The sequence below is a fragment of the Pan troglodytes genome, chromosome 7, assembly GCF_028858775.2.
Source record: "Pan troglodytes isolate AG18354 chromosome 7, NHGRI_mPanTro3-v2.0_pri, whole genome shotgun sequence".
Lineage (NCBI taxonomy): Eukaryota > Metazoa > Chordata > Mammalia > Primates > Hominidae > Pan > Pan troglodytes.
The window spans coordinates 30,548,718-30,564,330 of NC_072405.2; the positions used below are offsets into that span (position 1 = coordinate 30,548,718).

General features: G+C 55.5%; 1 protein-coding gene across 2 annotated transcripts; it reads right to left on the reverse strand.

Annotated features, from left to right (window-relative positions):
• Positions 1 to 503: 503 nt before the first annotated feature.
• Positions 504 to 13,141, reverse strand: PHYHIP (phytanoyl-CoA 2-hydroxylase interacting protein). Of its 2 annotated transcripts, none has more exons than XM_003311633.4 (5): positions 12,599 to 13,141; positions 8,999 to 9,192; positions 7,657 to 7,831; positions 5,023 to 5,140; positions 504 to 2,679 (listed from the first exon to the last, which is right to left on the reverse strand). In XM_003311633.4, the coding sequence occupies exons 2-5, from the start codon at positions 9,161 to 9,163 to the stop codon at positions 2,145 to 2,147; spliced, it is 993 nt and encodes a 330-aa protein (XP_003311681.1). In that variant the 5' UTR covers positions 9,164 to 9,192; positions 12,599 to 13,141; the 3' UTR covers positions 504 to 2,144. The 2 variants fall into 2 exon arrangements, with proteins under 2 accessions (XP_003311681.1, XP_016814694.1); XM_016959205.3 differs by lacking the exon at positions 12,599 to 13,141 and adding an exon at positions 9,594 to 9,715.
• Positions 13,142 to 15,613: the final 2,472 nt, after the last annotated feature.

A 15,613-nucleotide genomic window follows, 5' to 3' on the forward strand; every position in this document is an offset into this window, starting at 1 on the left:
TTACAGGCGTGAGCCACCTCACCCAGCTCTAGGTGGAAATTCTAACCCCAAGGTGATAGTTTTAGGAAGCAGGGCCTTGGAAGGCGATGAGGTCGTGAGGGTGGGGCCACATGAATGGGATTAGTGCCTTTATGAAAGGGGCCCAAGATGGCCCAGAGCAGTGGCTCATGCCTGTAATCCCAAGCACTTTGGGAGGCCAAGCAGGTGGGAGGATCACTTGAGGCCAGGAGTTTGAGGCCAGCCTGGGCAACAAGGTGAAATTCCCCATGTCTACAAAAAAAAAAAAAAAAAAAAAAAAAAAGGAGGGGCAAGAGAGCTTGCTAGTCCCTTTCACCCTGTGAGGACACAGTGAAAAGAGCCATCTGTGAAGCAGGCCCTCACCAGACACCGCTTCTGCCAGCACCTTGATCTTGACCTCCTGAGTCTCCAGAACTATGAGAAATGAATCTGCGGTTTCTGAGCCACCCAATGTGTGGTATTTTGTTACAGCAGCTCAAATGGACTGAGACGAGCAGGGCCCTCAGGCCATGGTGGTTTATTGATGCACGTCGCAAGCACAGCACAGGCAGGCGGACCCCAGCCCCGGGGGGACATGAGGGCCAGGGGAGGGCAGTGGGCCACCCCCACAGCAATGCTGTCAGCACAGGGGGAAGGAAAGGGCCTGGGCCATGTTCTCTCCTTCTCCACACCTCTCCCCAAGCCTCCAGGCCTCCTGACTCATCCCAGAGAGACAGCTGGCCACACAACTGCCCCTGGCTACAGATAGGTGACCGTTGTCCACCTGTCCCTCACCGAGGTATGGCCTTGCCGGCCCGCTGCTGCTTCCGTCCTTCATCACGAAAATCCAGCTGCTCATCCATCATCTCTGTCACCTCTGAGAAAGTCACTGTGAGGCTGCACTCTCCTCTGCCTGATGTCACCTCCATCATCCCCCAAACAGCCGGCTGCTGCTGTCAGCCCCTCCCACAGGCTCTCTGTTTGCTTTGTTGATCGTAGGGAGTCCACCCTCGTGACCTGTGTGACAGTAGGAATGAGGCAAAAACACAAGGAGGCCCGGGAAGGACTTCACCAAGAACTCCCCGGGGAGGGGCTCCCAGCCAGCAGGGTGGCAGGAGAGCAGACAGAGCCAGTGGGGAGGGGAGAGGCGGAGCAGCAGAGGGTCCACAGTCCAGGTCACGCATGGGCACAGTACAGTCATGGCACCGTGGCAGAGCGAGTGAGCAAAGTGCACAGCTGGGCGGGGTGCCGGGGCCCGCGGGACAGTTTACAGGTCTCATGTTCCATGCCAGGCCCCAGCAGAGCATGAGGCGGCCCACTCCCAGCTGAGGAAGGGGCACCTCTGGGTCTCAGGGGTCTCCTCCCCCTCCTCAACCCCAGTGGCTGCTGTCTCAGACCCCTGCACTCTAAGCAAGGAGAAGGTATGCTGGGGTATGGAAGGAAGGAACATCCGACAGCCTGACGCCCCCAGTGCCAAGAGAAGAGAGTTCCTTTCTAGAGAGCAGGGGGAGTGTCCCGGTGGGCAGGTGGAGAAGGAGGGACAGCTCTCCCATGCAGGAAGAGGGTTCTTTGGGGCAAGGAGCAGCCAGGGAGTCACGGTGGTGCAGGAGACTATTTATAGAAGGAAGGGATCCAGGCCTGGAGTGGGAAGCCCCAGAGACCCAGCTCAGCAGGGAGGGGGCATTCTGTGGTTGGCCCTGAGTGGGGTGAGTGGGACTAAGAAAGATCGCCCCACAGCTCTCTGCATCTCTTCTGGAGGCAGCCAAGCTACCCATGGGCTTTGGCCCAGAGGGGCTTCCCTGGGATAGCCCAGGAGGTGGGCAGGTCTTTGGGAGATAGAGACCTGGATGAGGCAAAGAACAGTAGGACAAGGAAACCAGAGGAAAGGGGAAGTTCTCCAGAAGTCCAGCCCAGCTGCCAACTACAGAGGCTGAGAAGCCTTTCCATGTCCACCAGGCCGGGTGTGGGCCACACTTACCAAGAGGACCACCGTCTGTTGCCTCCAATGCCAAGGGGCGAGGGGAGGGCAGCTGGGCAGAGTGGAGGGAGCAGGGGGGCAGGAGAGAGAAAGCCAGCTCCCTGAACCTGGGCTACCCACCTCCACCTTCCGCTCATCTCTCCCTCGCCCCCCAGCTCCCCAGGAGTCCCTAGCGGCCCACGCTGATGTTGCAGGTCTTGCAGCTGGGGTCCTTCTTGGCATCGGCAGTAGACAGACTCATGAGCTGGTGCCCACTGATCTCCCCCAGGGTGCCCAGGGACAGGTCGACGGGCTCAGTGTAGATGATCTCCAGGATGAGGTCCTGGGCGTGGCGGAAGACCAGCTCCCCATCCTCCACGCTGCAGGTCAGGAACTTGTTGCAAGCAATGTCCAGGAGGGGCAGGCGGTCGCGGCAGAAGCGGTCCCCCAGGGAGCCTTTGGGCGCCAGCACCAGGATGGCGTAGTGGTAGGCCGTGTACATGCAGTAGAAGTCCGCAAAGTAGAGGTTGGTGCTGGGATTGAAGAGGCGCTGAGCTGGGATCTGGAAGCGCCAGCGGCCGTAGGGGGAGTCCTGCGGGGGCTGGCCCGTGTTGAACTCCGTGTTGCAGCTGAAGAAGACCCCGTGGAGCATACCGCTGGTGGGGGAGCCGTGGCTGCCGCTGTTGTCCTTCAGGTAAGGCTGCAGCATGTTCCCGCAGTGGGTCCTGCCCACCCCAGGGAGACACACCAAAGGGAAGAGAAGATGTGGCTGGTGAGCCGGGCTGAGGCTTGGCTGCTGCGTGTGGTAGAGGAGGGAGGAAGCCAGCCCAGCTCCCAGCCCTCCCCCAGCCGCCTCCACTAGTCGCAAATAGAACATTCCAGAATGCAAGAGCAGGGAGGGCCCTGGAGAGGGATTCAACCAGCCCACTCCTTCTCAGAGAAGAGATATGAAGCTGTCACTTCCCAGCTTGAAACCCTTTGATGGGGTGTGTGTGAAAAACACGGCGGCTCATGATCTGATCTCTGTGGTCTCCTTGCCACTCCCCATCTCCTGCCACCCCACCCACTTACCCACCCCCTGCACACACAGTCTCCTGCCTCCGTGACCCCTATGCAGGACTCTTCCCTCTGCTGCACTGACTGCCCTCTCCACCTTCCTCTGTCTGGCTTGGCAAACTTCTAATTAGCCTTCAAGCTTCAGTCAAGCGTCTGCTCCCCTCTAAAACCTCCCAGGAACAGCAGACACCTGCACTTGACAAATTTTTGGCTTCCTACTATGTGCAGGACACCCAATCTTCTCACTATGTTGCCCAGGCTGGACTTGAACTCCTGGCCTCAAGTGATCCTCCTGCTTCAGCCTCCCAAAGTGCTAGGATTGCAGGCGTGAGCCACTTCACCTGGCCAGGACACTGAACTGTGCTCAACAATTACATGTACTTTTTACATGAAATCTTTCCATACTGTCTCTCTGACTGGATTCTGAGGTTCTCAAAAGAGTGAACTGTGCCTTTATCTTTACATCCTGGCACCAAGTAAGGTGCCTGGCACCCATGAGTGCTCCCTATCTCTCCCACTCTCGCTGATAAAGGAGCCCAAACTGGGCCACTGACTTGCTTTCCAGGCTGGAGTGCAGTGGTGCAATCACAGCTCACTGCAAGCTCGAACTCCTGGGCTCAAGCAATCCACACCCGGCTAATTCTTTAAATTTTTTGCAGAGACTGGGGTCTCACTATGTTGCTCAGGCTAGTCTTGAACTCTTGGGCTCAAGAGATCCCATCTCGGCCTCCCAACGTGGTGGGATTACAGGCTTGAGCCACCAAGCAGGCCTTGCTTCTTTAATACAAACCCCAAAGACTCCCAAGGTCCTCACTGCCCTGAGGTTAAAACTGCCCTGACTGTAAGGATAAAGACAGACAGAGGCCAGGCGTGGTGGCTCATGCCTGTAATCCCAGGACCTTGGGAGGCCGAGGTGGGCGGATCACCTGAGGTCAGGAGTTTGAGACCAGCCTGGCCAATATGGTGAAACCCCACTTCATTAAAAATACAAAAATTAGCCGGGCATGGTGGCGCATACCTGTGGTCCCAGCTACTCAAGAGGCTGAGGCAGGAGAATCATTTTAACCCAGAAGGCAGAGGTTGCAGTGAGCAGAGATCGTGCCCCTGCACTCCAGCCTGGGTGACAGAGAAAGACTCCATCTCAAAAAAAAAAAAAAAAAAAAAAAAAGGCAGAGCAGCTGCTTGCCCTGGCTGAGCCTCAGAAGGATGTGGCCTTGGAGCACTTGCCAGCAGGCCCGGGGATGGTGGGTACTCCTGGTCCTGCCTCACATTGCCTGGTCCTGGCTGTCCTCAGTAACAAGTGACTCCCTGGCTCGAATGAACAAGTGCTTCCCTCTGGGCCTCAGGCTCCTCTTCTGTAGGCCGAGGGTGTTGGATCAGATCACCAATTTTCAAACACTTTTGGACTGCAGCAACTCTCTTTTTATCCCCAAAAGAAATTATACATGGAAGGGTCACAGGCAAATAAAATTGAGGCTACTCTGACTGGAGTTCAGGTGTGGGGCCCACCAAGCCTCAACCTCTGGTCCCCCCAACCCCATGGCAGCATTCTAAGGGGTTCACTGACATGTCTCCCTGGAGGGAGCACCCAGTTTGAAAACCGACGAGCTGGGTGCTTCCTCGAACCCTTTGTGATCAGAACACTCATTTTGTGCACTCCCTGCCACCTTCCCTTTGGCCCCAGGGCCTGAATCGGAGAGACCTGTGGTGGTAGACCCCTGTGAAAGGAACTGTCCCAGAGTGGGAGCAAAGCCAGACCTCATTCTCCCAGGCTCATTAGTACAACACTCTTGCAGAAGGCCCTGTCCCCAGAGCCCTTGATCTTCCCTGAGCCCAATCCCCAAAGTAGCAGTCTCTTCAGAGCCAGCCTGGTGACGTCAGGACACGTCAACCCTAGAGGAGGGACTGGCAGCCACGAGGGTGGGGGTGACCTCAGACAGCCAGGACAGGAGCAGGAAGGGCTGGGAGGGAGGAGAGGCCCGGCGGGTCCAGCCGGGAGCCCGCGCCCATACCTGGCATGCTGGAAGTACTCCTTGTGATGGTTGCGGTAGAAGACGGAGAAGCGGAGCATGCGGCCTGCGATCTGCTCAGCTTTCTCCTGAAGCTGAGCCAGGTGCTCCTTGGCATAATCTGCAAGATCCCAGATGCGGTAGGTGAGCCGAGGGCCAGCTGAGGAGCACAAACACCTCCTGTCCCCACCCCACCCCACACTGTGTGTGCCGGCCAACCTCTGTCCGCCAGAGCAGCAGGGGAGACTAGACAGTCACAGAACCTTAAACTCAGATGGGAACAGGCCAGCTGGCCTCTGCTGGAAACACAGAGCGCTGCATACTGTCTGTCGTCATCACCTCTGCAACCACATTGCCAGAGGCTCAGGGCTCTCCGGGTCAGAAAAAGGCAGAGGGCTGCCCAGTTATCCTGCCAGGGTCCTCAGGGGCTGTGATCCCAGGCCATCCTCATGTGAAAAGAGGACCCCTGGGAAAAAGGAAGACTTGAGAGGGGAGGGCTTGAGGTCCTTTTGGGAAAGTCTCTCAAATACAGTAGATAGGAGGCTGCCCACACCACCCCCATGGAAGCCAGCTGTAATTACAGGTGACGGCTCGTGAGGGTCTAGGGAGAACTGAGCCCAGGCAATGTTTAGGCAGTCCTGGGTCTGGAGCAATGGCTCTCAGCTTGAGCATCTCAGGAGAAACAGGGAAGGCTGGAAACAGGATAGCAACATTGAACCCTGGGACCCCAGCAAGGCTGCTGCTGGCACATACAGCTCCTTGGTACAAATTAGAAGATGCCCTTCCCTCTTTGTGGCTGCATCCCTGGCCAGGGTGCTTGGTTTGGAGAGAGGATTGTGGACTGGATTGCAGCCAGATCTCCAATTTGAATTAAATGCCCACTGCACATGGAGGTCTCAGGGGTAAACCAAGAAGCTTTCCCCACCAGGAGCAAGAGGCCTCCAGAGAGTGGGGTTCTGCAGCAGAGCTAAGAAAAAACACCACTCAACCAGCAGCAGTGGTTCACGCCTGTGATCCCAGCACTTTGGGATCACTTGAGCCCAGGAGTTTGAGACTAGCCTGACCAACATGGAAAAACTCCATCTCTACAAAAAAATATCAAAAATTAGCCAGGAATGGTGGCATGTGCCTGTAGTTCCAGCTACTCAGGAGGCCAGGAAGCTGAGGAGGGAGGATGGCTTGGGCTCGTGGGGAGGAGGTTGCTGAGGCTGCAGTGAGCCATGATCATGCCACTGCATTCCAACCTGGGCAACAGAGCAAGACCCTGTCTCAAAAAATAAAAATAAAAAAGGCCAGGGATGGTGGCTTATGCCTGTAATCACAGCACTTTGGGAGGCCAAGGCAGGCGGATCACCTGAGGTCAGGAGTTCAAGATCAGCCTGGCCAACATGGTGAAACCCCATTTCTACTAAAAATACAAAAAAAAAAAAAAAAAATAGCCAGGCATGGTGGTGGGCGTCTGTAATCCCAGCTACTCAGGAGGCTGAGGCAGGAGAATCGCTTGAACCCGGGAGGCGGAGATTGCAGTGAGCCGAGATCACGCCACTGCACTCCAGCCAGGAGCGAAAAGAGAGAGACTCCATCTCAAAAAAAAAAAAAAAAAAAAAAGGCAGAAGGAGAAAAAAAAGAAAAAGCACCACTCAAAAGACAACAGCAGCTCAAGGAGACTTGGGGCATAAATCTTGGCAAAGGATAGAGCCAGCAGCCTCAGAGGCCCGGGGCTGAGAATGTTCCGTGTCTCTTCTGTGTGACAGAGAGATCTGGAGCAGCTCTCACCGTGAACACCAAAAGAATGTAATCTTGTGGGGGCAGACCCTGAGTCATGAGGGACCAAGCACACATAGGCCCACTGTTTGTTTGTGCTGGAGTCTACAAGTTAAGTTCTGCTAAGAGAGTTTGCAGGGCCATTGACCAGGGGCCATTTTCCCAGGCTACGTGAAGGCTCAGAACAAGTGAAATGTGATTGCCTCACCAAGTGCACATTGACAAATAATTGATTAAGCAAAATGTGGTCTATCCATACAATGAAATACTATCCAGTTTCAAAAAGGAAGGAAATTTTGGTATATTCCAGTCACAAAAAGACAAATCCTATACAATTGTACTGATATGAGACACCTAGAGGAGTCATATTCATAGAAACAGAAAGTAGAATGGTAGCTAGCAGAGGGAAATGGGGGGCGGCTATTTAATGGGTATAGAGTTTTGGTTTTCCAGGAAAAAAGGTTCTGGAGCCTGGCTGCACAACAATGTGAATATACTTAATACCATTTAACTGTACACTTCAAAATGGTCGAGACAGCAAATTTTACATCATGCATCTTTGACCACAATGTTTAAAAAGATGCCTGTGGTCTGGTACCAAGCCAGAAAAGTAACTCCCTTTCTTAATGGAAGTGGTCTTGCCAGCGTGATTAGTGGGGTTCGCATTTGCCTCCAGTGAGAGAAGAGAAAGGGTGGGCTCCTGGAGGCAGGGAGGGTGTCATGCCCGTGCATCTCCCCTGTGGCCCAAGCACGCTGCCTGGTGGACAGAAGGTGTTCATCAGTGGTTGCTGGACTACGAGGAAGACCCGCCTTGACCACAGCAAAGCCCGACGTGCCAAGCAGCAGGACAGGGGTGTGATAGCAGGGCCTCACCCCCAGTGCAGAACTCCACTGTCTCGCTCCAGCCGGACACCAGGTACTCCCCGTCGCTCTGCTTCACTGCCGTCTGCACGGCCACACTGTACTCCGTGCGGGGGCTCAGGAACCAGTGGCCTCTCACCGTCATGGGCAGCGGCACTGCCTTGGCCACGAGCTTGGTGGGGACGTCCTGAGAAACAGGGTACAAACAGAGAGCCAGGCGTCAAACAGGGGTTCATGTCCAATCTGGGCATCACCCCAGAATCCCCACTCCCCAGATGGCCCTGTTTCTCCTGAGCAGGACCAATCTTGAGGATCCAATGGCTCCATACCCTGGCCACCATTTTCCTGGGAAGGCCACCCAGACACTCCACAGCCTTGGCCCCTCCTCGAACCCCCCTGACACCCCGTTCTCTTGGGAACGGAGGGGAAAAGCCACAAAGTTGAGGACGGCAAGGCCTTCATTTTTTAAGGAGACTTTGAGAGCTCTGCACACTGCAGTGCCGTCTCCACGGCAACGGCAAATGCTGAGAAGCCAGGGAGGAAGGGAAAATATGCCTTATTCCATGGGGGGGAGGGTTAAGGGGGTGGTGTTGAACATTCACGTCACCGTGGCAACTGGCCTGCCAAAAGACACCCAGATCGGGAGAGCCGGTTCCAGAGAAAGAGAGCGGGTGAGTAACCCACGCCGGTGCCGTCGGCCTGGGAGCCAGCTGGCCGCCTCACTCCCCCTGCCTCTGCCAGCTTGAGAGGATGGGGGTCTTCCTCCCACCCACCCCCACACTGGCTTTTAACCCCAGGAAAGGACACACCCACAGAGGACTCTCTCCCATTCCTTTTCTAAGTCAAGCAAATGGCAGGCCAGCAGGTGAGGGGCCCGAGAGGGAGAACTGAGTCCACAGCAAAAGGGCCCCGCCCCGACCGAGGCCCGTGTGGCCCACCCAGCCAACAGCGAGGCTGTGCCCTGAGCCGGGGCTTTGTCGAGACTTGAGACGTCATCCCCATAGGCGAAGCCTGTGGCCCCACCCTACCCGGGCTCTCTGCCCCTGCCTGAAGTCTCAGTTGTGGCGCTGATAACAACGCTCCCTCTGTGCTAGGCGCCGGGCCAAGCACCACGCAAACATGACTCACTGCATCCTCTCCACGACCCCGTGAGGCTTGGCATTGTTATTCCCTCTTTACCAGGGAAGGAGCTCAGGCTCAGAGAGGTCAAGTAACTTTCCCAAAATGACACAGGAAGAAGAGTGTGGATTTTAACCAGCCTCTGACTCCAAGCCATCACTTCCAGGTGTTCCCTTATCCGGCCTCCTTCAGGAACAGAAGCTGGGGAGGGGCTCCCAGGACACCTTCTACTCACCCGGTGCTTGAACTTGTTGGAATTCTTATTCTCCTTCTTGTTAAGGTCAATGAAGTAATGGGTGACCCTCTCCAGGTCACTGTCCTCCATGGCCCAGGAGATGCGGAAGGAATCGCAGGTGATGTTGTTGATCTCAATGCTGTGGGGCGTGGACAGCAGCTCCATGCTCCCGTCAGGGTTGTCTCCTGTGGGGACTGAGGAGGAGGGAAAGGGTCAGTACATCCCTTGACCCCGGCGAGCTTTCTGGAATGTCCTCCTCCCAATATCCCTTTCGAGGCGGAACCTCAAGGACCCCTGGAATCCTCATGCCTCATGAACCAGATGGGAAAGACTGTACAGGGGAGGCTGGAGAAGGATGATGGAGGGTGGAACGGGGTGCCTGCCCGGGGGGCTCTTTGCTCTCCTCGGAGGGGTCTGCAGAGCAGACGGCACCTGACAGGTGGCAGAGGCAGTGGGAACGCTGCAAAGCCGGGCGGGGACAGATTTGCAGCAGATGGAGCCGAGGAGGGAGGGGGCCCTCAGCCAGCAGGCGTGAAAAGAGAAAGGGGTGGGGGTGGAGAGGACGGGTGAGAGGCGGAGGAAACGCAGGAAGCACCTGCTGTGGAGCGGAGGTGCGAGGCTTGGGGCAGGTGACAGCCAAGAGCTCACAGGTGCCAGGGCCCTCAGATTCAGGCCTCTCTCCTCACTGGGGTCAGCAAGCGTTGCCGCCGTACATGGCTGGAAGGACAAGTGCCACGTTGGTGCATGTGGACACATTCGCGGTGGGAGGGGTACGCGGCACAGCCGGCTTCAAGCTCTTTTTCCACCCATAACTTTTTTTGATGATCCCTCTTTCTCTTTTGGCCAATCTTCTCTTGACTCCTTTCAATCATGACTTTTAACATTAACATCTATTAGGGGCCGGCCATGTGCTCATAATTTCACAGACATCTCATGCAACCTTGGAAGTAGGCACACACTATCATTATCTCCATTTTACAGATGAGGTGACTGAGGTTGGGGAGGTACTAACATGCCCAAGGCCACGCAGAGAGCAAATGATTTGAACTCCGGCACCCAAGCTCTTGATCACTAAGCTAAGATAGTGTCCCCTCATGTGTGGGGGTGGAGGGGCACATGTGTGGCGTGTGTGCATGCATGGGTGCCCATGGTGTTTCCACCTGGCATTTTTCCTCCTTCCATCATTTCCTTTCAAGCAACTGCATTTTCTCTCCCCTCCCTGTCTTACTCCTTTGGTTCTCCCCTTATGTCTGCTGCTCGTCCAGGTATGAAAGGACCTCATCACGGTCACTCTCATGTGTGCTTTAGCTGGGAAGAGCTGACTCTGGCCATGACTCTGGCCTGGCTGGCCTAGCTCCGGGATGGGGAAGAGCAAAGGGAAGGGGAGTGACAGCGTCTGGGAGGGGACCGCAGATGTGGGTGGGGCATTCTCCAGGGGCATTTGGTCTCCTGCTTTCCAATCCCTTCCTCCAGCCCAGCTCCTGGCACCCCTCATTTTTCTAAATGTCACCTCCTTCTCTTCTTTCTCCCCTCTTTTTCTCCTCCCCTTGCCCAGGAGCTAGTGGTGAGGGCATCTTGTGCCTGCAAAAGCAGGTACTTTTATTTATAGCTTCCAAAGGATCCAGCCCACACCTTCCTGTCAATTAAGCTTGCTCCAGAGCCTGGCACCTCTGTATTAACCTGTGAGTTGCCTGGATGGCAAGTACAGGGTGAAGGCTAAAGGTGATGGCCCTTACCTGCTCCAGGTGTCACTCAAGTCCTGTTTCATCTTAGCCTCCCACCCCACAGCCAAATGCCGGTGGCTTTGTGCATGGGGAATCCTATGGTAAATAAGCATGGGGGTGCTACCAGGCCCACCCCAAAATCAGGCAGATGGGATTGAGTGTCTGGAAACAAACCTACCATAATAAACCAGTTTGTAATTCATGGGGACAGGTGTGGAGCAGTGGGGAGTTACCATCTCTTGGGAACCTGGTGAGAAGCTCCCAGGGAGACACACATGTGCCCCTCACACACACACACACGCACACACGAACACAGACACACTCCTACCCAAGAGGCCCTGAGCGGCACCCACCCACACGCTCGGAGGCAGCCCACACTCGTCCCATGAGTAGGCACCTATTCCTGCCTCTCCTTGGAGTCCTCCTAGAAATAGGGGCAGCTGTGTTTGGCGGTAGGGGTCTCCAGGACCTGGGTGTCTGCTTGTCCCTCCCTCCCTACGGTTCTGGGAAAGCTGAGATGACATCCCCCCGCTAGCTTGGGAGGGTGGCAGTGAGTGAGCTGGGGTGGACAGAGGGGTGGGTGTGAACCCAAGTTCTCTACACCCAGAAGACTGGGGAAGGGCAGGGTGTGAGGGACAGGTTGAGGCAACACCCGAGAAACACCCACACTCCTGTGTGGATCCACCCCAAGACAGGCATGTACACACCCACACACAGGCAGGCACGCACGCGCATACACACATGTGCCAAGAGTGCCCACCCACCCGCGTCCCACACCTCCGCAGATGTCCTCACTCCCACACACCCATCTCCACATTCAGGTGCCTGCTGCCATCTTCCACATTCTAAGAATGCCCCACAGTTTTCCCTCTTCAAGCTGTCACCTCCATGCACACCCAGACATGTTCATGTCCACAGGCTCACGCACACACACGTCCACGCACACCGCCTCACAAGCCATATGTGGGGAAAAGAGGATGCCACAGGCACCAACATGTGTGTGTGCCACCTCCACAAGAAGGCACGCAACCCACACGCCTGCCGGCACACACATGTGTGTTCATACACACAGCAGCCCCCGCCCGAAGTCTGGTATTCTCTCTCGAATCATCTCCAGGCTCAAAGACAGACTTTGAAAATGTGTTTGCCTCTGGCCACACTCTGCCAGCCCTGAGCCTTCATGCCAACAGGTTTGTGCACCTACGTGGCTCTGCCCACAGACAATGGTTTCTGCCCCTTCTTCTCTTTACCCACTCCATCCTGCTCTGGGTCTCACCTCCCCATATAGAAAGCCCCTGTCTGCATACACTCCCACACACATGAAAAGGGACATGGTTACCCCTAAATATACTGCCTCATAGTGTCCCCACCCACGCACACGCACAGGCTACTCAAATAAGTCCCCCACACACATGTACCTCACGTGTGCCAGAAAGATATGTTTCTAGACATGCCTCACACCATCAAAACCCACACATGAGCATGACTGCAGGCAGACGGACCTATCTGCGCCAGTAAGCCTCCAGCCAACTCGCGAGCGCACACACACACACGCCGCGCACACCGGTGCCCCTTCCCCATGCCCATTCAGAACAGCCACCCTGCCACAGGGAATGCTTCCCCCACCCTGCTGTCCCTGTTGGCATCGCTGACTGCAGCAGAATGGTCACGGGGTGACTAACTGTGGTGCCCCAGAGACTGGATTCAGCCATTAACCACTTTGCCAAAGGCCTGGGGCGGGGGGGGGGAGAGGGGACAAGGTCGTCAGGCCTGGCAGTCCAGGTGGGCACCCTGGGTGGTGGCAGGACCCTAGAGCCCCCAGATCCCGGCTACTCAGGATCAACAGCAGCAGGTTCCAGGGAGGAAGGGTACTCACCTGGCTCCACTGGGCTCTGCAGAGGAAAAGCTGGCAGGGAGGACAGGGAGAGACCTCTGCGTGGATGAGCTCCCAGGCAGGGGACAGCAGCCGGACGCCTGGGTCACAGGCAGTGGCGTGCGCTTGCTCCTCTCCCGGCTGCCAAGGAGGCTGCTTCCATGCCCCGCAGCCAGCTCCTGTCTGGCTGTGCAGCGCGTCGCTGCTGCCCCTGGTGAGACGATGTTCCCAGCTGAGCAGCGCAAGAAGAGAGGCAAGAGCGAAATCAAAGCAGCGTGGAGGAGAGAGAGGCAGAGAAGGGAGAAAGAATGAGAGAGCCAGACCGAATCTGCCTCCACCAATGGGATCAGCGGCTGCGCAGCGTCAGGTGATAATAAGCAGGCTTGGTCCCTGCTCGCCGGGCTGGTGGGAGGGGGAAAGGGCAGAGGGTCTCCCAGGGAGCTACACAGATGTCCTCAGGGACAGCAACACACGCCGCCTTTCCCCCATTCTTCCAGGACAAGCTGCCCTCAGAAGTCCCTCCAACACACCCCCTACTTGGAAATCTCTGACTTGAATGCAGCCCCCAAACTTTAGGATGCTGGGAGAGGGGTGGAGCTTAGCCAAGGGCTTGGGCCCCAAAGCAAAGACTCTGATTGGGGGAAGGGGAGGGAGGCTGTAGAGGGGAAAGGTCCAGATGGGGTGTGTGAAGCTGGGGTGGCTGTCTTCAGTCCGGAGCCTCTCCTTGGGGCCTTTTGGTGAACTGTGGTTCCATTTTCTTACCAACTCTAGAGAGAGATGGCAGACCTGCAGCTCAGGGATCCCTGTGGGTCTGGCAAGAACCCTCTGGCAGCTTGGGTGTCCGCAGGAAAAGGGGCTGGGAGAGAGGCTGTGGCACAGTGCAGGGTGCACAGGGGTAAGAAAATGGGGGTGGGAGAACACACCAAGCTCCGAGTGTCCTCAGCCCACCCCACTCTCTGAGCACAAAGGAAGCCGGCCCTGGGCATCTTGGGGAGAGAATGTAATTCTGCTCTCACGGCAGCAGGAGGCTGTTCTGCCATCAAGAAGCAGACTCCGTGGAGGCCATCGGGAAGAACATCCAAGGAAATGTGAGTCCAGCAACAAGCAGGGACAAAGGGTTGCGCAGTGGTGAAAAGCACAGGCTTATAGTCAGATGGATGTGCTGAGAATCCCTGCTCTACTGCTACCCAGCTGGGTGACCTTGGACAAGCCACTCAACCTCTCTTCATCTGTCAAATGGGATCACACAGGTTTATTGTCATCATGGAATGAAATAATTAGGTAAATCGCCCAGCCCGGGGCCTGGCACATCAGAAGTGCCAGTCATATGTCAGAACTGTTCTTGTTCCCATCATATCGACAGCATCTTCCTGCAAGGAGCCCACAGTCCTCTACGGGAGAGAAGATGGCCATTTAGAGGATGCAATTAGAGAATGAGGAGCACACAACTAAATCGTAGGGCACAGATACTCATTCAGAGAAAGAACAATGGGCGGCTCCAGGGCACGTGCAGGGTGCAGGCCAGAGGAGGCTGTGGAAGCAGGAGTGCGGCTGGGGTGGGGAGGATTGGCACGGGGGCAGCTGACACCAGGCAGGCCCAGGGTGAGGCCTTGGTGAGCAGGAGAAGGTGTGAGCTGAGCCTAAGAAACACTCACCAAGAGGGAGTTGAGGCGGCAGGCCTCAGTGCAAAAGTCAGAGGAGGTAACAGCAGCAGAAAGTGAGAGTTCACAGAATGCAAAGACAAGCAGAAGCCAACCCTGCCTGAAACGGCTGTGAGAACCTCAGTGAGCCTGGCTAGGTCCTGAACTGCCGAATGTGGGGTGGTGCGTGGCACTGAGGCAGGACTAAGCACCCCCTTGGCCAAGCATGACTACGTCCTGCTCCGACATACCCACGCCGAGCTGGTGAGCTCAGAAGAGATGCAAAACGTAACCTCCTGGTGATGGCCAGCACATGACATCTGGACTACAATTCTGTCCCAGGCCGGGCGCAGTGGCTCACAAGAATCCGAATACTTTGGGAGACTGAGGCAGGCAGATCACCTGAGATCAGGAGTTCGAGACCAGCCTAGCTAACATGGCGAAACCCCATCTCTACTAAAAATATAAAAATTAGCTGGGTGTGGTGGTGGGCGCCTGTAATCCCAGCTACTTGGGAGGCTGAGGCACAAGAATCGCTTGAACCCGGGAGGTGGAGGTTGCAGTGAGCCGAGATTGCACCACTGCACTCCAGCCTGAGTGACAGAGTGAGATTGTGCCTCGAAAAATAAATAAATAAATAAATAAATAATAAAATCCTGTCCCTAGGACCACACAGAGGGGCAGTGCAAGGAAAAAGGCAGGTTCTCTGTGACTTGGTTTCCCCTTCTGCCAAAGGAAAACTAGCCCCAGCACCATCCCTGCCTCCCACCTTCTCGGGATGTCATGAGGAGACTGCACGAGGTCCTGTGGCCCAAGCATGAGCAACAGCCATCTGAGTGCCCCTTTGTGGAGCTGCGTGCCGGCGACAGGTGAAGGCACAGCCCTTTAGGAGCTTCTGCCTCTTCTTGCCTCAGAGGACTTCTCTACAGATCACGAGAGGAAACATGTGGTAAGAGCAAACCATAGTGTGCCAAGTATAACTCACTCCCTATGAAACCAAACAACCGCCAAGATGCACTTCTGCTGCATTTTTATTTTTCATAACTTTTTATGACACAAGTAGCACATGATCATTGTAGAGAGACGAGCACATTTCATTTTAAAATTTAAGAGGGAATTAAAATCTCTCATTTTCCCACCATGCAGAAATACACATTAAATACATATATAGAATTTTTTTAATTAATTTTTTTCGAGACAGGGTCTTGCTCTGTCACCCCGGCTGGAGTGCAGTGACGCAAACTTGGCTCACTGCAACCTCTGCCTCCCTGGCTTAAGTAATCCTCCCACCTCAGTCCCCTGAATAGCTGAGAGTATAGGCGCACACCACCACACCTGGCTATTTTTTTTATTTTTTGTAGAGATGGGGTATCACTGT

Coding starts and splice junctions, on each gene's coding strand:
- PHYHIP (XM_003311633.4), bottom strand. CDS start 9,163: ATGGAGCTGCTGTCCACGCCCCACAGCATTGAGATCAACAACATCACC. Junction 5,141..7,656: donor AGTGGAGTTCTGCACTGGGG/GTGAGGCCCTGC, acceptor GGGATCTTGCAG/ATTATGCCAAGGAGCACCTG. Junction 2,680..5,022: donor GAGTACTTCCAGCATGCCAG/GTATGGGCGCGG, acceptor TGGGGTGGGCAG/GACCCACTGCGGGAACATGC.